General features: G+C 43.3%; 2 protein-coding genes, 1 long non-coding RNA gene and 7 other non-coding genes across 15 annotated transcripts; 1 reads left to right on the top strand and 9 right to left on the bottom strand.

The window, feature by feature from the left end:
* Positions 1–644: 644 nt before the first annotated feature.
* On the bottom strand, positions 645–9,277 carry NPL (N-acetylneuraminate pyruvate lyase). 4 transcript variants are annotated; one of them, XM_059854515.1, is made up of 12 exons: positions 9,170–9,277; positions 8,925–9,007; positions 7,246–7,319; positions 6,800–6,887; positions 5,613–5,670; positions 5,457–5,532; positions 4,415–4,507; positions 3,960–4,108; positions 3,724–3,770; positions 2,853–2,937; positions 2,481–2,520; positions 645–1,397 (listed from the first exon to the last, which is right to left on the bottom strand). In XM_059854515.1, exons 2-12 carry the CDS (start codon positions 8,987–8,989, stop codon positions 1,246–1,248), a joined length of 927 nt encoding a protein of 308 aa, XP_059710498.1. In that variant the 5' UTR covers positions 8,990–9,007; positions 9,170–9,277; the 3' UTR covers positions 645–1,245. The 4 variants fall into 4 exon arrangements, with proteins under 4 accessions (XP_059710498.1, XP_059710499.1, XP_059710501.1 ...); XM_059854516.1 differs by having other exon boundaries at positions 8,925–8,993; positions 9,170–9,268; XM_059854518.1 differs by lacking the exons at positions 3,724–3,770; positions 9,170–9,277 and having other exon boundaries at positions 8,925–9,163.
* Positions 9,278–15,906: 6,629 nt separating this feature from the next.
* LOC132331255 (heme-binding protein 2-like) lies at positions 15,907–20,981 on the top strand. Of its 3 annotated transcripts, XM_059854520.1 has the most exons (6): positions 15,907–16,129; positions 16,938–16,984; positions 17,877–17,961; positions 18,057–18,192; positions 18,279–18,468; positions 19,019–20,981. In XM_059854520.1, exons 3-6 carry the CDS (start codon positions 17,887–17,889, stop codon positions 19,191–19,193), a joined length of 576 nt encoding a protein of 191 aa, XP_059710503.1. In that variant the 5' UTR covers positions 15,907–16,129; positions 16,938–16,984; positions 17,877–17,886; the 3' UTR covers positions 19,194–20,981. The 3 variants fall into 3 exon arrangements, with proteins under 3 accessions (XP_059710503.1, XP_059710502.1, XP_059710504.1); XM_059854519.1 differs by lacking the exon at positions 16,938–16,984 and having other exon boundaries at positions 15,909–16,129; XM_059854521.1 differs by lacking the exon at positions 16,938–16,984 and having other exon boundaries at positions 15,914–16,129; positions 18,303–18,468.
* Positions 20,100–26,097, bottom strand: LOC132331256 (uncharacterized). Its single transcript, XR_009487531.1, has 12 exons — positions 25,990–26,097; positions 24,844–24,890; positions 24,292–24,334; positions 23,979–24,027; positions 23,576–23,608; positions 23,102–23,194; positions 22,499–22,523; positions 22,003–22,050; positions 21,280–21,325; positions 20,624–20,654; positions 20,388–20,430; positions 20,100–20,223 (listed from the first exon to the last, which is right to left on the bottom strand). It is a non-coding gene; the product is annotated as an uncharacterized LOC132331256 (long non-coding RNA).
* On the bottom strand, positions 20,498–20,572 carry LOC132331427 (small nucleolar RNA SNORD47). Its single transcript, XR_009487579.1, has one exon. It is a non-coding gene; the product is annotated as a small nucleolar RNA SNORD47 (small nucleolar RNA).
* LOC132331421 (small nucleolar RNA SNORD79) lies at positions 21,388–21,463 on the bottom strand. The gene has a single exon (XR_009487573.1). It is a non-coding gene; the product is annotated as a small nucleolar RNA SNORD79 (small nucleolar RNA).
* Positions 23,438–23,520, bottom strand: LOC132331430 (small nucleolar RNA snR60/Z15/Z230/Z193/J17). The gene has a single exon (XR_009487582.1). It is a non-coding gene; the product is annotated as a small nucleolar RNA snR60/Z15/Z230/Z193/J17 (small nucleolar RNA).
* Positions 23,690–23,758, bottom strand: LOC132331433 (small nucleolar RNA SNORD77). The gene has a single exon (XR_009487585.1). It is a non-coding gene; the product is annotated as a small nucleolar RNA SNORD77 (small nucleolar RNA).
* On the bottom strand, positions 24,096–24,177 carry LOC132331420 (small nucleolar RNA SNORD24). Its single transcript, XR_009487572.1, has one exon. It is a non-coding gene; the product is annotated as a small nucleolar RNA SNORD24 (small nucleolar RNA).
* LOC132331434 (small nucleolar RNA SNORD75) lies at positions 24,401–24,467 on the bottom strand. Its single transcript, XR_009487586.1, has one exon. It is a non-coding gene; the product is annotated as a small nucleolar RNA SNORD75 (small nucleolar RNA).
* On the bottom strand, positions 25,224–25,302 carry LOC132331428 (small nucleolar RNA SNORD74). The gene has a single exon (XR_009487580.1). It is a non-coding gene; the product is annotated as a small nucleolar RNA SNORD74 (small nucleolar RNA).
* Positions 26,098–26,131: the final 34 nt, after the last annotated feature.

The raw sequence follows: 26,131 nt of genomic DNA, 5'->3' as shown, positions 1-26,131 counted from the left end.
CTTAATATTTGTAGCTTCTATACTGGCTACAATGTATCTTATTCTTGCCCAAGTATGCCTAGACACAGAGCTTTTAACCCTTTCAGGAGAGAGTCCAGAGAAGGCCTTGAGGATGCTCCATAGGCTGGAGCCCCTCTGCTCTGGAGACAAGGCTGGGAGAGCTGGGGGTGCTCAGCTTGGAGAAAAGAAGGCTCAGGTGAGAGCTCAGAGCCCCTTCCAGTGCCTAAAGGGGCACAAGAGAGCTGGAGAACGACCTGGGTCAAGAGATGGAGGGACAAGGGGGAATGGCTTCCCACTGCCAGGGGGCAGGGTCAGATGGATTAGGAAGGAGTTCTTCCCTGTGAGGGTGGGCAGGCCCTGGCACAGGGTGCCCAGAGAAGCTGTGAGTGCCCTATACCTGAAGGGTCCAAGAACAGGTTGGTCAGGGCTTGGAGCAACCTGGGATAGTGCAAGGTGTCCCTGCCCATGGCAAGAGATGGAATGGGATGATTTTAAGGTCCCTTCCACCCCAAACCATTCTAGGTTTCCATGATTCTATGCCTTCCTAATCTTCATGACAGCATTCTGCACTGCCACATGGAAGTGCATAGCTCAATCATGGCTTTATTTCTGTCCTAAGGAAAAAAAATGGGAGAAATACCTGCTTATTAGTGATCCAAAACTTGCTGTCACAATTTTAATTTTGCATTAAGGTGTATAAACAGAGATCAGATAGGATTTTACATGCACAGACAATGTCCCAGTGACTCTGCTGAACAGATACCAGCCTGAGCAATGATGGTGTCATACTGTTGTTTAAACCCACAATGTAGTGTCCTCATGGACACTGAGAGGGGGTAGAGACAGGTCTTCTTCCTTTCTAGGCAAAAGTCATCAGCCCTCTCCTCCAACTGGGAAAAATTTGCTTTTTTTTATTAAACAATCCCAGTCAGTCCTGGAACGTGCAGAGCTCCAGGGGAGCAGTGTAAAATGTCAGACTACATGTGTCCCAGCACAGCCAGCCCTAACAGGAAGGGGCTTGGGCACAGTGCCGGTTCCCTGAAAGAAATCCTGCCCATCTTGGAAGGGATGTGTAACATGGCAGAGAATCCCAGAAAAGAAACCTCCAGATGGACATGGAAGTAAACAACATCATAGATGTGGCACTTGAGGATGTGGCTCAGTGGTGGACTCAGGAATGTCAGGTTAATGGTTGGACCTGATGATCTCAGAGGTCTTTCTCAGTGTAATGACTCCACGATTCCATCAGTCACCATTAGGCCACACAATGCTGTCCAGCTTGGCTTTGGCCTTGACGATGAACTCACTGGAGGCAGCAACAAGTGGAAGCCGTGGAGGTCCCATGGGAATGCCAGAAACAGAGGTCATTACAGCTTTAGTCTGTGCAACACCAAAACCTGGGCAGACAACAGCAAAATCAGGACATTTGCAGACCACTTTCCTTAAAGCAGCCTCAATACAGGTGTCCAAAAAAGCAGCAGCACAGATTTTCTGTGTAATCCAATATCAACCAGGCCTCAAGCCCTTCTTGGAGGTGAGAACAGGATAATTGAAAAGGGTAACTGTGCTTGCAGACAGGAACAACACTGCAGTAAAAATTACACCCACCTACTACATTTATTCATATGTAAGCATCCCCCAGTGCAGACTCACACAGAGCCAAGCCTTGGAGTAGTAACATCCTGCTCTCTGTCCATAGCTCATCACTTCTCATGTACCTTTGGATATTTAGTGTTTGCCTCTTCATCTAAAGGCTAAAAAGAATGCAATTCCTCTGGCTTCCCAAGAAATACAACCAGGCTCTAAAGCTTGGTGAGATTCATCAGGGCTTGCTTATGTACAGCAAACACACAGTAAACAGTTCTCTTCATTAAATGTCTGATATAATTTAATGTAAACATTTCCTGTCTGTTTCAGTCTCCCTAGACCACTCTGTTGGTTTTAATTGCTTTCATATTTAAACTTGATATTGTTTCTAAAAATCATTCAATTTTAAAATGTTTTGCCCTTGCACAGTCTTCAACAAAATTCCTGTTTAATTACAGCAAGGCAGGAGAGAGAAGTATGAGAACTATTCTTCTACTTGGGCACCACCAATTCAAAAAAATTACTATAGAAATAAAGCTGGAAATGAACTTTTGGAGATGGAAGGAAAAAAAAAACCTAACAAAAAATCAACCCACAGAAAGAGTCAAGATAAGAACAAGGGTAAATCACAGAGTCACAGTTTTAAATCTCTGAGATTTCACAGCAGAAGGAAGGAAGGGAGAGTGGAATCTGTCAGGGATGCTTGGTCAGCTCCCTTTGTTGAGCTCCCAACTGCTACTAAGTTGGGAAACAGCAGATGCAACAGTTTTTCACTGCAAAATCTTTCAGGAAGGAAGTTCTAAGAGTACAGCAACATGAGAGTTTGAGAAGCAGAAAGTTTGCACTTTTAGACATAGTGAGGAAAACAGGCAGCGTTTACCCAGTTTACTTACCCAGTTTGATGACAAAGTTGAGAAATTCCCCAGTGAGAAACTAGAAAATACCAACAGTAATTTATTAACACCCTCAAATTTGAGGGTAAAACCATCTAAAGCTACTACATTTATATTTTGTATCATTGCTCACTTGCATGGATAAGATCAGAGTTGAAGAGTAAGTGGTTAAAAGGTCTTGGTTAAAAGGTAGTGAGGAATTGGTCAAAAAAGTGAGGAGAGATGAATAACAGAAAGGGAGGTCAGAGATGAAAGAGTTTTTCTTTGATAAAGCTGCCTCGGTATGGATAAGAGAAGCCCGTGGAGAACAGCCACAGTAAGGTTCAAAGAGAAAGAAGGTTGCTCCCAGGGAGGCCTGGGAAGATGCTGTACCTGATACTGCTGTGCCAAGGCAAAGTCTGGCTTTGCAAAGGCTTGCAACATCAGATTGGTTTGTCGGCCCAAATAGTTGTATGTACTGTCAGAAAAACAAACCAAAAACAGAATTGGTAAATGCAAAGAAGGAACTTAAAACCAGTGAAACAAGAGAAGTAACCACAGGCTTTTGCTGTTGACATTGTCATTATTATAAGAGAAATTAGTGGAATTTATGTGGGGTGCAATCTAATGTCAAGCATCTGAAGTATGCCAAGCTCCAGGGAAGAATTAAGAGAGCTGATTTCTCTTCCCAGTTCTTTCCAAATGGAACTGCTTTCCAAAACTAAAAATAAAAATACATCATCAGGCAATAAGGAAAGTCAATCACTTGATTTTCCAGTTGCTTGTTCATTTAATGGATTGCCTAGATGGGAACACAGGTAGCACACAGTAATCATCTCATCAGCCTGATATGAGGGGCAGAGGATAAATTAGAAATTAAACTCAGCACAGCCCTTTTCCTCACAAACTGCTCATGTGAACTAACAATTTTAACCTCTCTGGGATTTGGTTCCTTACCCAATGCAGACAGAAGTGATTACCTACGTCAAAAGTTGCCATGAGGATAAAAAGTACATTGAAACCTTTGGGTCAGCTTAGAAACCACAGCAATGATCACCCAAAGGAACAAAATCTGAGATCCTGGGTTATATGACTGTCCCATCACTAGGACTGGGGCTAGATTATGTGTCTGCCTCTGTACATCCCTATCCTGCAAAATCCTCCATTGCTGTGACTGAAGGCAGTCAGGGAAATACTATGCAGGTAGTGGAAGATAAAACAGCACAGTGTATGTGTGAGGGGAAGGAGTCCAAGACATACTGACCTTCCAACTGCTCCATTTACCCCTAGTGCCAGTGCACCCAACAGTTGCTAGTTTGGGGTGGAGGGAGAAAAAAAAGTAAAAAAAAAATTACTTCATGTAATAAAATAAAGGGGGAAAAGGGGTGGTGGGAGGGAGCACCAAAACTGCCTTGCACTGAGTGTCCAGGGTCACTTCTTCCCCAAGGCTGAAGCAAGAGAGTACCTTAGAAGAAATTACTTTTAAGAGAAGCTTCTTACCTCATCCACCCCATAAAGAAATTCAAACTCCCCTGGTTCATTCTTGTGTATGCACTGTGCCAGGTCCAAGAGGTCTGTGTCACTGAACTTCACACCCTGGAAGGTGGGGATCTGTACTTTTATCCCATCCAGCAACTCTTCCACACGAACTGTGCAGAACAGCAATCTCATATGAGGGAACACAGGCCTGTTCTGGGACAGTTCCCTGCCTTGTCCCCAAGACAAAAACTTCTTATTTTACAAGTTGTTCATTTTCAGCCTAAGCCCAGTAAACTGTACAGCTCTAAAACAACGATTAAGACAACAAAGAGTAAGACTCTTTCACCAGATCAAAAAAAGTTTAGGAATGAACCAGCAACAACCAATTTAAGACTAAATATGAATCCATGCTTTCAGAAACACCATATAACCTGCTTTCCAGAGCAAATCACCAAAGCTCTGTACTCTGTACTTACTCTTCACACCTGTCAGAGGAGGAATGTGATAGTAATAAAATGGCACCTCAGGGGCTTCAGATGCAACCTTCTGCAAGAAAGCAACCAGCTCATCTAGAAGGAAACCAGCAGGGATCCCGTAAGAGAAAGAGACCATCCACAGGGAGACACAGTTCAGACTCACAGCATGGGGGCTGTGGAGGGGCCTCAGCTTGTGCACACACACAGCAAGTCATACAAAACCCTTCACATGTCATAAAACATTAAATGTGACATCAATCAGGGGAGGACCTTAAGAAAAGCAAAGATAGTATTTCTTTTAAACCAAACCAGCTTCAGTAGCTCCCACTCATTCTCTTACAGGTGTAACTCAGGCAGGCTCTCACATGTGCCAGATCTGTGTGCCAAGTGGCCTCAGCAGGATCCCTTGTGTGCAACAGAGGACAAGGGATCAAGTTCACATTCACCTCCCAGGGGTATGGTGCTTCACATGAACATTTCCATTAAGAATTCATTCAGACAACTTTTAATATTTCTTTTACAACCCTCCATGTGGTTCTTTTATGTTATTGTCAGGATCTTAAGGACAAAATACTCAGTTTGCAAGTTTTGAGGTAACCTTAGACAGACAGAACCAAACCTGATCACCTCAGTAACAAGAGCCACACCTGTGTAGCAGCAGTTGCTCAACTTGGTCAGTGCCCAGCAAGGGTCACCATGGAACCAGCTTCTTCCTAGGGTGGCCCAGATCAAGCATGAACACCAAACTATCCATTCAGAACACAGACTAGTTAACTAGACCATTCTTTCCAAAAGCAATTCTTCTTCCTCTTACAAAAAGCTAACAAAACACATCCCAAAAGACATCCTTCCCATTTCTTACCAGGACAATTCTGCTATCTCTCCTCTTTAAAAAATGCTTCTTGCAGGTTTTGTTTTCCATTACAGTTGTGCAAACATTATTATCAGAATATTTTCCAAAGAAAGCACATTGCATTCATCCTTTATCTATGACCAATGTCAGGAGGTCAATAAAAAGGCCTCAGCAATCACTACTACTCACCTTTGTTTGTGGGTTTGAAGAAGAAGGGGGCTATGACAGCAATGCCATCAGCACCTATGGCTGCTGCATGTCTTGCCTATAAAAGACAGAGTGGAAAGCATCTGAGGGTACATCTGCTTCTATTTATCACACACAGAGTGAAAAATATATACACACCAGCTCTTGGCACTCTGGCAGATTCAGTGCTCCCACATGAATGATCACGTGGTCCAAACTGCACAAAAAAAAAAAAAACAAATTCAGAAGATTTTGGGGAGGTTTCAATGATGGTGAACTACCAGGCTGCCAAAATTACTTTTTTCAACCCAAGCAGCCACAGAAGAAAAACCTAAAAAAAGAGTTGAGCCTGGATTGACCTGATGACCAGAAACACGGATTAATGCTGACAGTGACAAGTGCTGGTGGAAGAAAGAAAACACATTTGTAAACATGAATCACATGGGACTTCATGCTGTAGTGCTTGCAAGGCTGTCAGGAGGGATGAATCTTAGCATTTTATTAGGAAATTGAAATTAGGACATAAAGGATTTAAGGGGAGGCTGGGAAGCATAAAGGAAATCAAAGTAATATCTTTACTTTCTAAACCTATTTCTCTGCAAACCTACCAGAAGAGGCCAACCTCACAGCAGCACCTCTGACTGCCTGTCTGTTCCTGCAAAGGGAATCCTCCATGCTCCAGTCCATCAACCCCACTGCTGTTTTTCTCCTTTATATCCATAGGAGACATGGATATAAAGGCTATGAATCTGAAGTCCATGACCCCTCACACCAGTTTATTTCTCCTCATTATCCTTCTCCCCGAAAACACCTCCTCCTCTGCACATCCTCTGACCCAGCATCCAAAATAAAGGCAGCAGTGAGGGGTACAAGGCTGTGACTGGTCCAAGAAAGGGAGAATGAAGCTGCAATTGGACACACAGCTGCAGATCCAGATTGAATTCTTTCTTCTGTTACTAATTTTGTACCTTTAGGGAAGCAGTTAAGCACTTCACACCTCAGCTTCAGTCACACCAAATAATGTAATACATTAAAAGGTTCAGAAAGGCTCTTTATTTGCATTTCTTCTCAAGATGAAGCAAAGGGGACAGTTCTTTTCCAAGCCCCTTCTCATCCTCCACCTCAATGTGGACCAAAGAGAAGGACTCTCACAAGCTCTCTAAGCAGCAGGAACACACACCAGCAAAGTGGCAGGGGCAAAAACATACTTCTGTGATAAAGGAGCTGGGGAACAAAGCTCAGCAACACAATACTAAAAAAAGAAAAAGCATCAGCACACTTTGTCTTGCATTCAAGCATTATTATAACATAAGATCTGGAACCCCCATTCCCTCTCAGTAACTTACTTGTCTTTTCCCTGGCACATCCATTCTTCTGCCAACTGCTTCCTCTCCTGGATGCTAAGGGATAGGCCTTCTCCTGTTGTGCCATTCACTGTTTCAACACAACAAAACACAACACACTGGCTGAGGCCTCACCTACACACATCAGTTTCACTGAAGACAAGAACTAACATTTTTGAGTTGGGAAGAATCATTCAGATCAGTCTTCCCTGTCAACACAACATTATCCATTCATCTCTGGGAACATCACCTTACAAAGGCACCTTATTTTATCCCCCACAGAAATGGAGTGTGGGCAAAACCAGATGCCTGCAGTCTCTCCACTGGTGAGTATAAATGGCCAGGATGATCTCACATCCACATTCCCTCCCACTACAGCTACTATTAGGTAAGATATCACAGGATTCCCATCCAGGTAAAAGGGCTGTAACAGAGTTTCTGTCACTTACCAAAAACATTCTTCACATTCTGCTCATTTACCAGATAATCCACGTACTGACGAATCACCGGGAGGTTAATTTTTCTGCAATAAAAGGAACCACAGTAACCATTAAGCCCCCAACCACAGTTATTTTAAACTTAGTGATTAAGAAATAAAAAAAAAACCCTTGTATTTTGAAGCCCTGATTTTGCACACACACAGATTACCCAGAGGTAAGAAACCCCTGACATCCGTTTAACCTCTGAGGGTAGCAGCTCAGCCTTGGATTCTCTCTTGCAGCTTCTCTTCCTCCTGACAAGCAGTTCACTGTTCCAAACTTTTATTGAGAATTGCTGCAGGCTTGTCACAGCAAAGAACTTTTTTGGGACATATGAGAGAACAGGAGACACTAAAACCTCTTCCTCTTTTGAGGGAAACAGCAGTCCTCTCGAGAGCACAAAGTTATTTGTGCAAGTGCTGGCAAATGGTTAAACTGCTGGATACAGAGAGGGAAACGGCATCCGCTGGATGTGACTTTGACCTCTCTCTCATTAAAGGATGAGGAGAGCAACAGAATTCCCTGGCAAGAGGGGAAGGAGAATTTTTGGGTTATCTTCTACGCAAGACAAACTTATTTTGTTTACTAGTGTGTAATATTTCATTGTTGATTTTCATTTGTCAAAAATACAGACCAAACCTATGGTCTCAAAGTCAATTCTGATGTCTTGATAGGTTTTACACAACATTCAAAATTCCATAGATGCCTTCCCAGAACATATCTGTAAAGGACCATGCAGTCCAGGCAGAGGGCTCAGGTCACTCTCTAAATACTATGCTGCAATAAATTTGAGTCATAATTAAAAAAAAAGAAATAAGTTTCCTTTAAAGCAAGAATCAAAGGAGTGACTGCAATTGAATGAGTTCCCTGACTGGGAAGAAGCCATTTTTTCAGCACATAAAGTTCACTTTTGGAGATCTGTACTAGCAAATCTCCACAGTCTCTCTCAAAAGCATGTACAGATCCTGACACACCCCCCACAAGAGCTCAGGGTTCTCCACTGACTCCAAACAACTCGGTCTTGCAACATCAAAATGCAGTGAGGAGGCTTCTGTTTGCCACGCCTGCTCTGAAGAAAGCTGAATTTCAAGTTTCAATTTGATGTTATTTTCAAAACTGTGCTGTCCTTGCAGTATTTTCTTCAAGTTTAGACTAACTTCATGCACTCATACACACATGACTGCATGCATGACTTAGCCAAGATAAAGTCTAGAAGGCCTTCAGATTCTGACAATTATTTTCTAACTCTCAAGAGCTCTTTGTAACTAGGACTGCAATTTTCCTTAACAAATGTGAAAACACTGCAATGCTCTACACATGTAAGTGTACTATGATTTAATTTGCACCTACAAAGCAACAGAAAAGGAGAGAGACTGATCCAAATGAGACTGATCCAAAAGCTCCAAACCCAGAGCCATTTTACTTGCTGGCAACAGGAGGAAGCAGAGACCAGGGAATCTCACTCTAGGACCAATTTAGTAGTTCCCCCAATTCCATCAGAGACTGATTTTTTAAAAATTTAAAACAAAACAAAACAAACAAACAAAAACAGACAAGAAAGCAAGAAAGCAAGCAGATCAGTTCCAGATAAGAAAGAAGGAAATTAGGGTTGGAAGGAAGCAATAATCAGTGCAACTTTGACCGCTCACCCATCCGGAGTCATTGGAGTGATGGTAGCAGCTACGAGACCCTTTAACTTCTTTCGGGGTGCCATTGAGCTGTTTGGGAAAAGCTATAAACGGGATTACCATCTCTGTTCAAGCGCTTGTGTGAAAGGGAGAGCCCCCGGGGGCCGTGCAGCCGAGCCCGCCGGGCAGCAGGGCGGCTCTGCAGCACCGGCCCGAGCCGTTCCCAGGGACGGGAATGGGGGGCTCTGCCCCGGCTCCCCCCTCACCTCGGGCACCGCCACAGCCGAGGCCGTACGGAGCGGCCCGGCGGGCAGGAGGCGGGGACAGCGGCGGGGACAGCGGCACCAGCTGACGACAGCACAGCCTGCCCTGCTCAGCCCAGCCCGGCTACGCCTCCTCATCGGTCCAGCCCATCTCCACCCAGCCTGCTCCTGCCCAGCCCATCCTCTGCCTGCCCCGCAGCCCCCCATGGCCCCTCAGTACAACCGCGACCCCCAGGGGCTCCTACTGCCCATGCTTCGTGCAAGAGATAAGGCTGGTTTGTTTTATCCGTAATTATCTGCAAACTTCAAGATAAAAATAAATAAATGAACCTTGAAATATTAATAAACAACAGGATGGAGACAAACAAAATCTTGGAATGATTTGGGTTGGAAGGGACCTTAAAAGGTCACCCAGTGCCACCCGCAGCCATGGGTAGGAACACCTTCCACTAGCCCAGGTTGCTCCAAGCCCTGTCACACCTGGCTTTGGACACTGCCAGGGATGGGGCAGTCACAGCTTCTCTGGTCACCCTGTGCTAGGGCCTCCACACTCTCACAGGGAGAAATGTCTTCCACACATCTCACCTAATGTCCTCACAGCCCTGCTGAGGTGCTGGAAGCACTCCCAATAATAGGGCAGCGTCCCTGTTCTGGGACACACAGGCAGATCCATATCCCTGTGTGAGAAAGGCAAATGGAGCTCAGGCTTTCTGCTCCTGCCATGCAGCCCAGGGTGGTTTTACCACGTGTCCATTGTGGAGTGTGGGCTCCATGGCAGTCATGCACAGCACAACCCTCCCCACCCCACCAGAACTGCAGCTGGGCCAGGATTCAAATGTGCTCCCAGCAGATCTGACCAGCAGACTACTAGCATGCTCTAAGACAAGGCAGTGTCCTAAACAGATTCATAGCTATAAGCTTCCAAAAAATATTTTAAAGATTGTCTTCAGTGTGCACTTCCAGATCTTCCATTAGAGCATGTTTTGAGAGCAGCCAGTGCCTGCAGAGAACAATCCCCTGTTGTGTGATTCAGGAGCACATTTTCCATGGATTCACATAATAACCTCAGGAGTTTGGGGCTGTGGTATTCCTCCTCCACCCCAAAGTATGCTCACCGTGGGCTGTTTGCATGCAGAGATCACTCTCTGGGGTTTTGTCTTATTAACAGCTCTTTACAAAGCACATATATTTCCCTTTTCTTAGAGGATCATCTTCATCTTCCAGAAACCCGCTTTCTCTACACTCTTTCATTCCCACAGGTAATTTCTCCTTCTCCAGGCTCAGTAATTCCATCTCTTGCAACCTCTGCCACCACCCCAAAGCACCAGTGTATTTCTGGAAGTTCATAATCCAGTGTTCTACAGAGCCATTTAGATGAAGTCCTCAAGATTTCCTGATTATTTTAACGCAGTTTTAGTGCTACCTCTTAGTGTTGACAGCACAGGAGAGAAGCTTTACAGTAGCCTGGAGAGGTTTAGAGCTACTTAGAACCCTGTAGGAGTCACAGATTGGCATTAAAGGGTTTTAGACCTGCTTGGAGCTCCTCAGAGGAATTTTAAAGCTGCCTGCTGGAGTTGAGTGTTGTACAGTAGAGATTTAGAGGCATTTTAGATGCATTTAAAGATATATTAGTGCTGCTTACAGCAACACAGAGTAGCTTTAGGTCAGCTTAGGGGAGCTCAGAGGTGTTGAGAAGAGGTTTGGAAGAGCTAAAGGAGTTTAGTGCTTTACAATAGTTCTGGCACATTTCACAGGACTTTAGGGCTGCTTAGAACAGTCTAGCTCTTCTCAGTTTCCTTGTAACTGCTCTGGAACTCTTCTCTGCAGTTCTGGAATTCCTGCTTAGAGACAGTGCTAAAACTCTTCTGAAGCCCTCTAAAACCACTCTGAAACTGCTCTAAGTGCCCTATAGACTGTTCTAAGCAGCCCTAAAGTCCTGTGAAATGTGCCAGAACTATTGTAAAGCACTAAACTCCTTCAGCTCTTCTAAACCTCTTCTCGGCACCTCAGATGTGAGTTATCTTCAGACTTTTTGTTGTTGCTGTATGAACTTTTCCATTACTTTCCAATACACTGACTACAACTTAGCACCCCTGTCCTTTACTTCCACTTTCCCCAAACCACAGTTCTCTCTACATATAACAGTTTTGACATCTGAGCTATCACATTTCTCCAGGGGATTTCTGGTTTGGTATAATTACACTACAGTCTTGCCTCTTTTTCTCTGCAATAAACAAATGTATCCAGACATAATTCTCTTTCAAAGACAGACCCAAGTCTATTTCCAGAGAAATATGAAGTACTGAAGCCTAAATGAAAATTCAGAAAGACAGTACCTGTGCAAGTGATGAAATTCTCTTAAATACCATCATGGCTGGCTGGTATTCAGAAGTACATCATTTGGGGAGTTGATGTGATGTCATCATGTACGTACATATGTATGGATGTACCTAGCTACCTACGTTTACTCTGCTCTCAATCTAAATGTGCAAAAATCAAAATAAATACTGACCTCATGGATATTAAATTTTCATTTTAAATTTGCTGTTGATTCTACCTGAAACCTTGCCAGTTTAATTGTTCTAGACTTAAGCATAACGTGGAGGATTTACCTAACCTAGCAGTTTCTTAACTGTCTTACACAGACATTCCCTGACAGGGAGTCAGAACTATAAGCTCTTTTAAGTCCCTCCCAACACGAACAGTTCTGTGATTCTCTGATTCAGAGGTTGCTGTGTCTGTCAAATAAAAAGTGTTTTAACATGCCAAGTTGTTTAGTTTTTAGATGTTAAGATGCTTTTCCATTAGGAGTCAACAAGAGCCTAATCCAATTTGTGTCTCTGGAAGTACAAGGAACTGCCAGGGTGCACAGGAGCCAAAGTGACCACTGGCAACCAAGGGAGGATCAGGAATGTTACTTTTGAAGGAAAGCTCACCTCTGAACACAGCCAACAGTGCCACCTGCTGCAGAGTGCAGCATTGGCTCATTCTGGGAACAGACAGGAAGAGAGAGCAGGTTCTTGAAGAATCCATCTCTGAAGGCCTTACTCACATCATCTAAAAAACCAAAGTGACCACCAAAACCCCACACCCACTACCAATATCCCCACTGTTAGATGGTGGGAGAGTTCTGATATGAATCAAATTCAGGCCAGTAAGGTGAGGAAGAAGCTTAGGAGATAAACCCTCAGTTCCAGTTACCTCTTCATGCCTTTTTGGAAGTGGAAAGGATTTGAAGGAAAATATTTCCTTTAACATATTAATCCTACTCTCTGGGCCTGTTTGCATCATGTCTGTATGTTCTCAGGTTCCTGGGACTACACAGGGAAATCCTTGAAGATAAAAACTTACCTTTTTTCATGTTCTTGTTTCTCAGAAGAATCTGTCAGTAACAGAAGGTGGATGAATTTGTAGGGGAAGATGAATTCATTTCCTTTCAGCACTCAGAGAGGACTGGAAGTTTCTGTCGATCTAGGTAACTTCACTGGCTTAAAGTTTGCTGAGACAATTGCTTGTGGAGTTCAGTTTCTAGTTAGATCCCAGAACAGATCCATGATAAAAAAATAAGCCTTATTGTAGAAATAATCCAGTGAATCAAGCTGTATATAAAGCTGAGATAGCTTCTCTCTGGGCTCCATGCACAGAAGACAGGAAGATTTAGGAATGTTTTTCATGGCTCCTGGAAGCAAGGATTCATTTAAGATTAATTCCCCAAACCTGGAATGGTTTCAAAATGTGAGCTTCAGCCGAGAAATCTTGGAAAATGCCAAGTCAGGAGTGCTCTGGAGTGGTGTTTGGTGTAGGAAGCTTTTTATTTGGTCAAGAGCAGCCAGTTCCATGTTTCCTCTGATGAAATGAGCACAAAATCACTCATTCAGCAAGATTAGGTAACACTGTCACTGAGTAAGCAGGAAGATGCAGTAGTTTCACATCACTTGTAACAAACTAGCTGGAATGAGGCAGAAATATGGACAAAATCCACACACACATTTCCAGAAAGCAGGTGACTTCTGGCTGAAGGTGAATCAAATGGTAAGAAATTCCTCTGCTGGTATAAAACGTGTAGGTCAGAGCATAAGGTGTAAATACCACCTCACTGCAGTTATGGCATAGATTTCCTTTCCACAATTTCTAAGGATAATAAGGAACCTCCTTGGAACAATATTATAGCACATTCAACTGCTTCTTTACAAGATGGTGTGTTTCTGCTTATCCATTTTCCATGCTGGGAGTGAGAATATGATATGAAATGGAGGCTTTCTTTACAGCAAGGAGGTAAGAGGCTTCTTTTGGGAGATCAATTTGCAGTAAACCACAGTTCATCTAACAACATATAAGCACACTTCTACTGCCCTGGACAGTAATATCGCATGCTCATCTCCTTTGATGTGAAGTGAGGTTTCTGCACCATCAGATGAGCATATGTTTACAAAAGTAAAGGCCATTTGTATGTGGAGAGACTCAATTATTTTAAATTAAAATAATTGTCAAAGATTCTCTGACAGGCTCAAGCAGCAACGCAAAACTGCCTGGAGCTTTGTGTTGAGACCACCTGATAAAATGTGTGAGTGGCCACACATCCCTGTCTGCCCCTCACACCCCCATTCTTCATATCACACTACAGACTTGACAGCTACAAGAACATGACTCAGAGTTATCATTAAGCCCACTGCAACAACACACTCCTCCTGGGTTCCTCCAGTCCTGGCACAATCAGGTCAGTTGCAAAGATTCCTGCTCGTGCACACAGTCTGTGCTTGCCTCTAGGGATAAAGGTAACTTAGAACACAACTGCATCAATGTGACAGCAGCACTTGTAATGCTGCCACACAGCAGATGGTAGCAATTTTGTTATGGGGAATGTTGCTTAAGGTCTTGTTACAGAGAGGAAAAGTGGAAATCACAAGTAATCATATCACAGGCTTGTCCTTGTCCTTATCCAATCAATGTTACTATTTAAGTACCAGTTCATTACAGCGTTCTTGCCCAGATGAAGACAGTAAAATTAAGGTACAAACCACATACTTTTATCTGCTTGTGCCCTCATCTCTGCTCCTTAAGGCAAGAGAACAGAAAAACATTGCTTTGTTAGCTGTTCTAGAAAATGCCAGCCAAGTCCCAGACACATATTTATGACATGACACAGAGGTCAAAAGCCACAGAGCCTTTGAGACTTAATGGCTGCTGGGTACTTGGATTTTCCTCTATTTGGAGGTACTAGTGAGACTGTGTGTCAGGTTGCACCATAATCCCATCCCCATTCACTAAATTTTGGAATGTATATAAACAGAATACATGTCCCCATGTCTGCCCTAATGCCTCGTGCAGCTGTTGACATGTTCTCTCAATGTTTACGTGTGAAAACAAGAGTGCTGGAAAACAACCTCTTTGGAAAACACTGAGGATTGTTCTCCAGCCTGGGGGTGCTCGACCAGGAACAGTCAACTCTTTGTCAGGGACATCAACTGGACACACAAACTCACTGGGGGTTGGTTTGTTCTGGGCCTCTCTGCTTCAGAAACCAAATAAGTATCCACTCAGGGCTTGTCTTTATCTACAGAGTTATTGCCCCTCATTCAAGGTAATACTTCTCAGTGTTCAGTATTGGGGTAAATTTCTGGAGATTTGCCAAACTATTGTTGCTTGATTTTTTTTTTTCCTATCTGGAGGTGTTCAAAAACACTTCCATCCCTGGGGTGACAGGGTAAGGTGACAGCTCACCTTACCCCAGCCCATGACTTTCCATGCCTATGGCTCCTGAGTAAAGATCAAGCAGCTTCTGCTCTTCCAAACACTCTCCTGCTGTTCCTGTTTGACCCAAGCAGAGCACAGGTAAAATGGAGAAATATTTTACTCCGTAAAATAAAAAGCACAAAGCACGCAGAGAAGTGGTTACACATTTCAGGCCTCAACCTGTTCAAATAAACTCCAGTAGCAAATAACTGTACACCACTCTCTTCTGTGGCTCTGGAGATTTGTGGCTTTAGAGATAAATTCACAATTGCTTTTTGGCATGGTTTTACTTCCCTTTTCAGAACAGGAGTGTATCACACAGCATCCTGATGAAGTTCTCAGCAAGCAAAGTGGGTTTCCTGTTAAAAAGTCATTCCCAGCTATTGATGTAAAATGTCCCAGAGAGCTCAGCTGAATTTGGCTGCAAGGAATTTGCACAAACCATGACAAACTGAGAGGTGTTCTCAGAACACAAACTGTGCAGTTTAATCTGCCCTATTGTGCTGGTACCAAACTATGTCTGGAGCTGCAGCTGGCTAAATGAAGAGCCCAGCTTCGCTGTGTGTATTATAAGCAGGACAGGATTTCACAATAGCTTTGTATAACCCCTTTGTGCAGATATCCAAGGGCTAAGAGGGCTGATTAACCTCAAATGCCGCTCAGAACAGCCAGCCATCAGAGAACACTGTCTGTCTTTCATAACATGCCAGCAAAAATCTCGTGAGGATGGTCTCAGCAGAGTGTGCAGCCAGATTTCTACCTACCCTTCACCCCTGTGGTCAAAAGGAAAAGCTGGCATTCTGTATAGCACCACTCTCCCATAATCCAAGTCAGGTGGGGGGAGAGACACATTATTCATGTGAAATCCTTTCTCCCAAAGCACAAAACCTGCCACTGACCCTGTCATAAGTGGGCACACAGCCATGGCAAACAGGGGAAGTTACACAAGGGTGCAAAACTGTTTATGGAGCCAGATCACACACTAGTCCCAGTGTTGCCTGGTGGATAGTAGGTGGGGCCTTTGGCATTTGCGTGGGGGCTCTCCAATGAGACCCAGAGCAGGACAAGGCTCCAGCCTTCTGGTTTTCATAACAGTATCCCCCTCCAGTAGGGTTGAGGCATGGGAGGAGCTAGACCAAACTCAAATAAACACTGACATGCAGCATCTTATGAGGATGTGCAGCCTCCACAGGACACACTGCAACAGCTGGAAGGACAAGCACTGAAACTGTAAGTACATCTACCTTCTCCACTGCCTTAATAGCACTAGTAGTTAGTGGAGTGGCATGTTCTGCCTGCACTTACTTGTGCTAGCAATGTAACCTGTAGTAGTCCCTTTGGCCCTTGCGTTAACAGCTGCAGAAAATAGACTGAACACCCCATAGACATATTTATAAGAATAGATGGACATTTCAAAGTTCAGCCTTCCAGTACATCTAAAAAAATTCAACTGTATCTGAAGGATTCTTCTGCTTGTCTCTCCCATCCCAAAGCATTGTTTTACATAATTAAAAAAAATATTTCTAACATGCAGTCACTGACAGTACCGGCCATTAAATTACAAAACCCAGAGCTGTGAGGTCTACCCAGTAGCTACAGAAAGGTATGTTGGGAAGCAGCTGGAATTAGCCAGTAAAGAGAAACCAGCTTGTTCAGTAGCTAATACAAGTGTGAAGCAGCAGCATTGTCTTTCAAGTGGCAATAAATTGTTGTAGGAAGTTTCAGTGTAATTGCTCATATTTGCTTCTAATGATATGGATTCCTGCTTTATGATGCTTTGCTGATTTGTAAACAACATGGATGAAGTCTATTAATAGAGTACAATAGTGCAGCAGTCCCTGGTGACCATCATTCTGGTCAGGTCTGCTGGAGATGCACCTTTAGGCTGGGATAGGGAGGGGAACAGCACCTGCCTTTACTACCAGCAGCTGTATCCAGCTGTTTGATTCTGATCTTCCCTTGATCTTTGGTGACAACTGAAGGAGCTGCTGGAAAAAGTTCAACAATGAAGTGGCTCCACATATTACTTATTTTACAGACTCCAAAGGAACCCAGTACCACCAGGGTTTGAGGCCTTTCTTTACGGTATGTTTTAATAAAAACTTTTCAACCTCATATCCCAAGAACTCTGCGTAGCCACTTCTAGGCAGGGTACAGAAGGGGATAAAGCGAATTCAACAGCAGTCCAAGTATTGCAAGAAGATGTAACAGCCAAGAAAGTGGTTAAGTAGCATAAGGCAGTTGATGCTGACAATCCAGATAATCACTGACTTATGTGCACTTTGCAACATGACGGTTGAAGGACATTGTAATGTAATAGAAGGCAGAGACTGCCAGAATCTACATCATACACTACAGTCTGCCTGGTAAACAACAGAAGTCATATATGGAGGCTACTAAAATTTCAGCATTTTACCAGATCTGATCATTTCAACACTGGGTTTGAAAATTTTCACTCGCTTTGTTTGGGACAGTGTTTTTAAGTTTTCACCTTTTTTCCTCCCATATGAAGGCTATTGAAGAAAATAGTTATTCATTCAGAAATGCAGAAAATCTCATTTATCCAAAGGACTGAGGCTAAAAGCCTTTAAGAAAGACATCAGCTATCATGAGGGGCCAACTAAAGTTAAGAGCTCAGTCAATACCAGATAACCCACCAAACCACTACTGCTTTTTCATCCAGAAGCAAACAGACTGAAGTCAAGTCCTTTTGACTTACAGATTTCCACAAAACTCCCACTTGCAGAATCTCATTTTGCTATCAGTAATTACCTTTATGTCATAGAGAAGCAAGGGCAGTACATCCTGAAAGAACATTTCCTCCAGTAGAGGTAGTTTCTTGGTCCTGGAGCTCTGTTCCTGCAAGGCTAAATGGCTTTCAGCCTTTTTTCAGGTCTTCCACCAGTTCAGCAACAACAGAAAAGCCCTAGTGCCAAATTAGTTTAAGAGATACCAATAAACTGTGTCTGCCTTCCAGCTCTGGCAAGATGATCAAGTCCTTCAAGCAAACATTTCTGTCCCTGGACCTGCAGTCCCCTCGCTGGAGCTCAGTGGAAGCAATGGTAATTGCAATACTTATATGCTGATTGGGAAAAAGTAGCTACTAATTTCTGTCAACACCCAGCTCATGGTTACTGTGACTTTTGCAACCTTTCAGGCAAAGGACTATGAACTGCGCCAGTACGAGACAGCAAAGTGGGTCAGCACAGTCATCAGGGGGGAAACCCAGAAGGAAGCAATGCGCCAGGGCTTCTGGAAACTCTTCCACTACATCCAGGGAAAGAATGAAAAAGGTAGGACAAGCTGGTTTTGAAGGGAATTACAAGTAGCTAATGAACACAAATAATGAACAGTAGAGGAGCTGGGAGATGTACCTTAGATACCTGGTTTTCCTTTCCTCTAGAAATGAAGATTGATATGACTGTGCCAGTGACCTGCCTGGTAAAATCAGGCTGCACAGACTTCAAGATCTCTTTCTTTGTGCCATTTGAACACCAGGACTGCCCTCCCCAGCCCACTGACTCCGATGTGTTCATTGAGGAACGGAAGGCAGCAGCTCTCTTTGTCCGGTAAGCAAGACCAGCACAGCTGACACATGAATCCAGGGCAGTAGCTGCCCTCATTTTAAGTGAGCTACACTTTTTAAAGAGATGATGAAGCGTGGATAGACCCTGCTGTGCAGAGCTTTAATTGCTAACACTCAGCCCTTAAGCAATCTTATGTTTGGGTATCTTACCACAAAGACAAGTGACCAGGTTGTGAGACACTGATTTTTTTAGAAGACACTTGAAATGGCATTGAGTTCCACAGAGATACAGCCTCCATAATAATCTTCTGAAAACTTACAGAACATCTAATCTGCTCTCCCAACACTATTTGTAGTCCTGAACTGCCACAGAATACACAGGGCAGTTGGTACTTGGGTGCTTGTTTTAAATCTTACCTTTGAAAACAACATAAATACCCCTGCTGCTTGATTGCTAGCTCTGCATGGGTAATCTACTAACTACAAACTGTAACACAAGTGTTTAAACTTGCTCTGCCAGTCTGAACATTCAGTCTGTGAAAATAAAGCCAGGGGCTTGAGCCAAAACTTTTCCTTTTTCTGATATTTACCAGGTCCTTTGGTGGATTTGCCTCCCCAGAGAAGTACACTGAGGAAGCTGATGCCTTGGCCAGAACCTTAAGAAACAGAGGCCAACCATTCCACGAAGACTTCTTTTATACTGCAGGCTATGACAGCCCCTTCAAGCTCTTTAACAGGCATAATGAAGTGTGGTATTTTAAAAAGTAACACAATGGGGGAATACTAAGAGGCTACTAATCAGCTCTGGATGAAAACAGACCTTATTATTGGCTTTTTAGTGCAGAAGAGATTTGAATGCACATGTGGACACTGTCCAAATTTATTTTCTCTAGGACAAAGTACTTTTCTGGATAAAAACCTTTTAAAAATGTAATTCAAGATCATACCAGGTAGAGGGGGTGGGAAACGTAACAAACTTACTCCTCTATTGAAAGATTCTAAGCAACACCAATAATGTGAAAATGATCCTGCTGAATTTAAAGCATGTAGTTTATTTCTCATTACAAGTGCTACAGTAGGTGGAAGTGTTATGGAAAGGGAGTTCTTCATATCTGACTTTTATAAGCTGACTTCCCTCATACTGACACCACGCCTGAGACCAGGGAGGAATTTAAATTAATTTTCAGAGAAGCAAGCTTCCATTAAGGAGCATTAGAAAGCAGAAACATCTTAGCAGGCCTTAGTGACCTATACACAGTAACTGTTGTTAATTAGTATTATCAAAATCTCCCACCTCTCAAACTTTTTCCCTCCTGAAGACCAAGTGTTGTGTTGTTTAAATCCAGAACACTTGGAAAAGGGTTACCAAGTCCTAGCTGTACACTTGTTCTGAGAAGATCTGCACTATGACTTCAGTAGCTAATATACAAGTAGTAAGTTTAGCTGTCTCCTTAAAACACTTGAAACAGTCCTTAAGTTACTTAGTTTTGTCTAAATATGGTCCCTTGAAGCTTGCACACCAGCAGTAATTGACACCTCATTTAGGACACTTGCAGGACTAGCATCTAGCCTGTTTAGTCCCTGCTCTAAATTAAGCATTCTCAATTTAAATATAGCAGCCTGAGGTGTTCTGTATCAAGCTGTTCCAGCCAGAAAGGAGGTCACAACACCAGGTACAGTTTACAGATTTTTATTCACTCCAATCAACATCAGGCAAACATTACCAGCGAGGTAAAAACAGATTGGCTTTTTTAATGCTGTTCATGCAAGTGTAACTCATTCATCAGCAATCTTCCACCTATTAAGACAGACAAAAAACCATTATAAGGTACCAAACCAGCATAACACACCTGATGGGAACAACTCAGACCTTAGGATTTCATCTCTGTTCAGTGAGAGAGTTCAAGCTAAGGTTATCATCACTTGTTCCAACAAATGCATTATTACAGCAGTTGCACTCACCTTCTCAATTAGTCATGTGCTAGTTTCAAAGCTGCCTCTTCACCTAAATGAAGAAAACACAGTTAGCACATGCAGCAGCACAACTGCTAAAAGCTCCACAACAGCTTTGTAACCTCAGATAGAAATGGAACGGAAAGGGTAATATCACAGTAACTCATTTGGCAGAATCAATTTCATCAGTGGCTACAAATATTTCCAGAAGTTTTTAACACAATTCATCTGTTGTTTGGGCTTACCCAGTGAGGCTGCAGACACCGCAGTCCCTTCCTGAGGAAGAAAAGTACTTTCAGAATAACAGACAGTAGCACTATATATCCAAAGTTTATTTATCTATTCATTTTTACTCACTAAACTTTTACCTAAAAGGAAACTGACTTTTAGTTGGCATCTTAGACGTTCAACTTACAACACCCAAAGAGGATAAACAAAGCTTACAAATCCTAACTTAACTGGAAATACAGAATTCTTAACATTGAAAGAATCAGGGAAAGTAAAAAGCTACTACTTTGCTTTGTAATACTGCCTCTCCCAACAATATTCTATTTCATTATTCCAAATACCTAAAATACAAGTCCCATGGCTTCAATTTTGAAAGTGTTTGGAGTGTTCCAGTTTGTTTGAAAACAAGTTTGTACAGCAATAATCTAGAACATTGGTGTAGAGCCAATATAAAGATTAGTAGTAACAACTCTGAGAAGTGACAGCCACAGCACAATGTTTTTATTTTAATTCCAGAGTGCAGTGCTACAGTAGTGCTGACAGAACAGCCAGATACAATAAAGGGAAGACAAATCAGGTACCTTACAGAACTAATTTTAAGCACCACTATTTAAGCATTCAGCACAAAGACAGTACTACAGGAATTATTAACCTCCATGCATTCCACACTTACCTCAGGCACATTCATCTTGTTTTTTAAACTCCATGCAAGCTTCACCCTGTAAAGAAGGGAAATTGTACTAACACACTTTTGGCAGTGGTTTGAGAGTGCGAATGTGGGTACTGTTTCAGCACAAGAGTTCTCCTCAGCCTCTTTCAGAGAGATTCCCATTGCTTAGAATTCATCACAAACAGTACATGCCAAGAGTAGTTTGATGGTGTTATCTCCTGTGACAAACCCTTTAAAGGGGGGATCTGACCTTACTTACAATCACATCATCATTCTCATCACCATAAGAGCTCTGATCTAGCCACTGAGATAAGCAATTTACCACAAAAGCATTTAAGATCAGTGCCACTCCCTGAAAGAGCCCACTAAATTTAGACAGCAAGAAGTTTAAAAGCAGGTAATTGTACTGCATTTGCTCAGCCCAGAACGTGCAGCAACCTGGGAGCACAGAGCTTTTCTTATTAAGTAGGAATTCAAGTAGTCCATAGCAGTTACACATTTTAAATGGTCACCACCATTTCTTTAAAGTCACAGAAAGCAGTTAATTTTAAGATACGCAGCACCTTGGCAGAGTGAATCCTGCAGGCTGCTGGCAAATCCAGGCTTTTTACCTGGAAAAAGTAACAAAGTCAAGAACCCTGCTTAAAGCTGCAGCCAGCCCTCTAACACCCTGGATCTAGTAAATTCCTCATTCCCTGTATCACAGTTCTGACCAGTCACACTTACTTCTGCTGGCAGCACTACCAGGTCCATCACTTCCCAGCTCCATCACACCTGGATCAAAGCAAACCATTAGGACAGTACAGAAACAAGCAAGGAAGGAGAAAACCCAAGTCAGGTGCCTGCAGTCAGATAGAGCTAATTACAGACCTCCATGATTGAAGTCAAGGCAGTCACATCTCATCACACAGGCAGCTCACACTGTCAGGCCCTGTGCAGCCCTGCTACAGGGCTAGGCTGCTATGGGCAAGAGGGCAAATACCTAAATAGTGCCATCAGAGCAAATTAAAGAGGAGCTCACTGTGATGTGCTTAATGCACACCAGCCTGTCAAGACTGGGCTCCAGCCAGCAGCTCCGCTCTAAAACATCCTCCTGTTATGGCTGAGATGCAAGCCACAGCCAATGGGCCCCATGCTCCCCAACTGACAAGCAGTTAAATACTTAACTTATGGGCCTACATTGAAATCTTAATACTTAGGAAGTAAAAAAAAAAGTACTTACCTCACAATGAGAAACATTTGGAAGCCTGCAAAGAAAAAACTGCTATTAGGCACAGTCCAGCAGGAAGTTATAGCATTAAGAACAGTTTGACTGGACTACTGTATCAGGGTTTGGTTGATTCCTCCTCATGGGGATCAGAGACCTGATTCAACATCATTTACAGTAGGCTGCCACACTCCTATCCCCCTTCTGAAGGCAGGTTGTGAAGCCATTTCCCAGCATTCTTTAACACTGAAATGTTCATTTCTCGCCTCACCAATGCTGAAATTGCAGGAAGGAGCAAACCTTGCAACTGCAGAGTTCAGTGATGTGAGGTTTGTGTAACCAAGTTGTACATATTAAGGATAACCATTTCAGACACTAAATTCAGTTACATAGCATTCACCATTTAATTTCAACAGGAAAATTCTAGAGATCATTAACACCACCATTTTTTGATGCTTACTGTGAAATACAGGAAGCTAAAAGCACACTTTCAATACTAATTTTTGCCTTACACTTTTTAAGAACAAAATTAATTAGCAAGCATCTCTAAAAACAAACTCTCAAATGCAGCACAGACAAAAGTAGCATTCATCTAAGAAATGAAGGTTTATTAATTACCTTTCATTAGGAAGGCCTTGTCTTCACCAACATCAGTAACAGGTGAAACAGTTTCTCATTTAAGAGGCATGGGGCTTATCTGTCAAGGGCAGCCTACAAAGCAACAAGAAACTTTTAGAGCCTGGAGCACCAACACCTGATTGACCGTATTCTGCTATATTTTGTGCTTGACTTCACAACCACATCCTACTCTCTATCCTTCTATTCATCTAAGTTTTTTTATGTTTAACCCACTTACAGGTCTCCTGAGTAACTTTTAAAAACACATTCACTGAGCAAAAAAAAGTATATCCCCCATAGCTTCCCACGATTTGTCTGAATTAGTTTAAGCTACAGGAGGCTGCATCAGAAATTGGCGAAAGACAGTAACTGATCATCACAGGTCATCTGCTGAACTATGCACTCATCACAGCAGCCCTTGCAGAGAGCAGGCATTAAATGAGTTTTCACAGATGTCAGCAATGCAGTACTTACCTCATAACAGCTTATAGTTTAATGTCCCAGTGCCTGCAACAACAGAAAACAAAATCAGATCCCTTCAGCCTTTGTGCCCAAGCCCACAGCCCCAGCTGGGAGAGCACAAGAGCCAGATACATCAGATAGGGGCGAGGTGTTCAACACAGGATATTCTGCTGAACTATGCAGTCATCACTGTATCTGCTCTGCAATCACAGGACCAAGCAATTGCCTCTTGGGACTGCTTTGACAAATACACTTCCCCAATTAAAAAAGAAATAATTAGTAGTTTGAATACTAGCAAGTATAAATTGTTCCTGGTCTTAGCAGAAATGAATCATAAAACACATGACATCCTTCTTACTGCAGTGTTTTAACAGCTCAGTGGAAGAAACCTCTACATGAAATACAGATTTCTTACCAGATGATGATGTTCCTTCTGCATCCCTCTGAAGTGCAGGATTCAAATCCTAGAAGTAAAAAACCTGTCAACAGTATATTCAGCAGTCAAAGCATTGAGGGGAATTTGAAGTGAATGTGCCTCAGAAAACTGTTATGGTGGTAAAAGTGCTCATCACTCTCTTGGTCAAGAGTAGCAAATAAGTGTCATCACTGTGGCACCAGAGGGATAGCTTTACTCAAGGAATAAGGCTGATAGCATCAGAGCAGAAGATGCTGTCTAGACAAACATTAAGCACAATTTTACATTAAATTTTCAAGAATAATTTTTTTACCTTGGGAAGGAGTAGTATTAGGTCTCCACATTTGGGGGCATATCTGAAAGAGATACAAGAGTTGGAGATGTCTGCAGAACTAGGGAGCTTCTCTGGCAATCACATTGAAAGCCTCAGCATGGAGTTTTCAGAAATCACTTCTGTCCACTACTCTTATACTGAAACCATCATAGGCTTTGAGATTTACTCAGTATCAAACCCCACAGTTACCCATTTTCTACAACATACTTCAGACAGTTTTCCCAAAACTTTACTGCTGTAAGCAAAGACACAGCAGTAAGGAAAAAGGGACCTGGAGGTTGTCCTGCAGTCTGGTTACAGTATGAGCAGTAGTTCATAAACAGGAACCTGATAAACAAACACTCACCAGGACGAATAAACAGGTGACTTTTCCCAGCGGAAAACTGAGGCCTGCTCAAAACACTACAGGTAACACCTTAATTACAACTGCTGATACTGTAACTCCCTGATATAATAGTACCCCAGTCTAGTTGGTATACACAAACCTAACATTTTTTAATTTCAACTCCGTATTTCAAAAGCAATATTTACCTGCACTGAAGCCACAGGAAGGAAGAGTGTAGCTGATACATATTGAACTGAAAACAAGAACACATTTTAGTTTTTCTTCATCCAAAAATGATGCAATATTTAAAAATATTACTTTGAAAAATCCAAGCAACACCCAAAATATCTGAGTTCCAAGATTTCCCTGATGCAATCTTAATTTTGGCTCGTCAAAGGAGAGACATCACAAAAAATAATTGTTATTATGTATTTTTAAGCAGGATGCGATCGCTAAACTACGTTGTCTTCTACAACATCAATTCTGGTGTATTGTCCCCAGGGCAGCCAGGCAGGCATGAACTCTGGCTGCTTCAAAGGCCCAGTGGTGTCTCAGCCTTCCCGGATAAGGCCATCAGAAGCATTCCATGCCCAGCTCAGATATGTTGGCATTCATCACCCTCTCAGATGTCCCTACCAACATAGTTCTCATCACGTGCTGAGCATATTGAAGTGAAGTGAAGCACTTCTCTTTAAACGAGCTGAGTCAGGACTTACAAGGACCACGGAGTCCAACTCTCAGACTCGAACAGTCCCATGGCCAAGAGTCACCGATGTGCCTGAGAGCACCGCACCAATGCTTCCCAAAGCCGGGCAGCGCCGGGGCTGTGAAGCCAGCCCTTAACCCTCCTACACTGCACGCACATCCCAGCTGTGCGGGGACCCTTAATCCCTCCATAACGCTACCGCTGCTCTTTAAACAACGTTTCCTATTTCTCTGCAAAAACAAGCTCCTTAGAGCCCAGCTTAATTAAAAAAATCCAAGACAACAAAAAGCAGATACCCATCGCGTGTATTATCAGTGGGCACGTGAACCCAAAATACTGCACGACCCCATCTCATGCGCAGCAGCCTGGTAGGCCAGAGCCCGTAACTCAATGCCTGAGGCATTACACTGACGCGGCAGTCTCCCAAACTTATGTGGGCTCCACAGGACCTCCCTTGTTCATCTCCAGAGCCGCCATGAGGCAGAGTCCCCGGCGGTCTAGGCCGCGGACCAGGCCCGGCCGCGCAATCCACCTCAATCCTCCCTCGCCACCTCCCATCGGTGCCCGACCCGCACCCGCGGGGCCTCTAGACCGCCCCCCGGAGCGACATCACCACATCCCGAGCGCGGAGTCGCCCCCCACTCACCGACGGGGCCGCCTGAGGAATACGGGACCCTCAAAGCCGCGAGAGCGGAAAAGGCCGAACAGCTCCACGCCGTGCATTATATAGCACAGGTCACGTGGTGCGGACGTGGCCACACCCAGTGCGGCGCGGCCCACTGGCTGGG

The sequence above is a fragment of the Haemorhous mexicanus genome, chromosome 9, assembly GCF_027477595.1.
Source record: "Haemorhous mexicanus isolate bHaeMex1 chromosome 9, bHaeMex1.pri, whole genome shotgun sequence".
In the NCBI taxonomy this organism is placed as follows: domain Eukaryota; kingdom Metazoa; phylum Chordata; class Aves; order Passeriformes; family Fringillidae; genus Haemorhous; species Haemorhous mexicanus.
This window is presented reverse-complemented; position numbering and strand designations above follow the sequence as displayed.

Excerpts from the sequence above, each read along its gene's own strand:
- NPL (XM_059854515.1), bottom strand. The coding sequence starts at position 8,989 with ATGGCACCCCGAAAGAAGTTAAAGGGTCTCGTAGCTGCTACCATCACT. Across the intron at positions 5,671-6,799 it reads ATGTGCCAGGGAAAAGACAA|TTTGGACCACGTGATCATTC; the intron begins GTAAGTTACTGA and ends TTTTTTGTGCAG. Across the intron at positions 2,521-2,852 it reads CCTTGGCACAGCAGTATCAG|TTTCTCACTGGGGAATTTCT; the intron begins GTACAGCATCTT and ends GGTATTTTCTAG.
- LOC132331255 (XM_059854520.1), top strand. The coding sequence starts at position 17,887 with ATGATCAAGTCCTTCAAGCAAACATTTCTGTCCCTGGACCTGCAGTCC. Across the intron at positions 17,962-18,056 it reads GGAGCTCAGTGGAAGCAATG|GCAAAGGACTATGAACTGCG; the intron begins GTAATTGCAATA and ends GCAACCTTTCAG. Across the intron at positions 18,193-18,278 it reads CCAGGGAAAGAATGAAAAAG|ATACCTGGTTTTCCTTTCCT; the intron begins GTAGGACAAGCT and ends GATGTACCTTAG.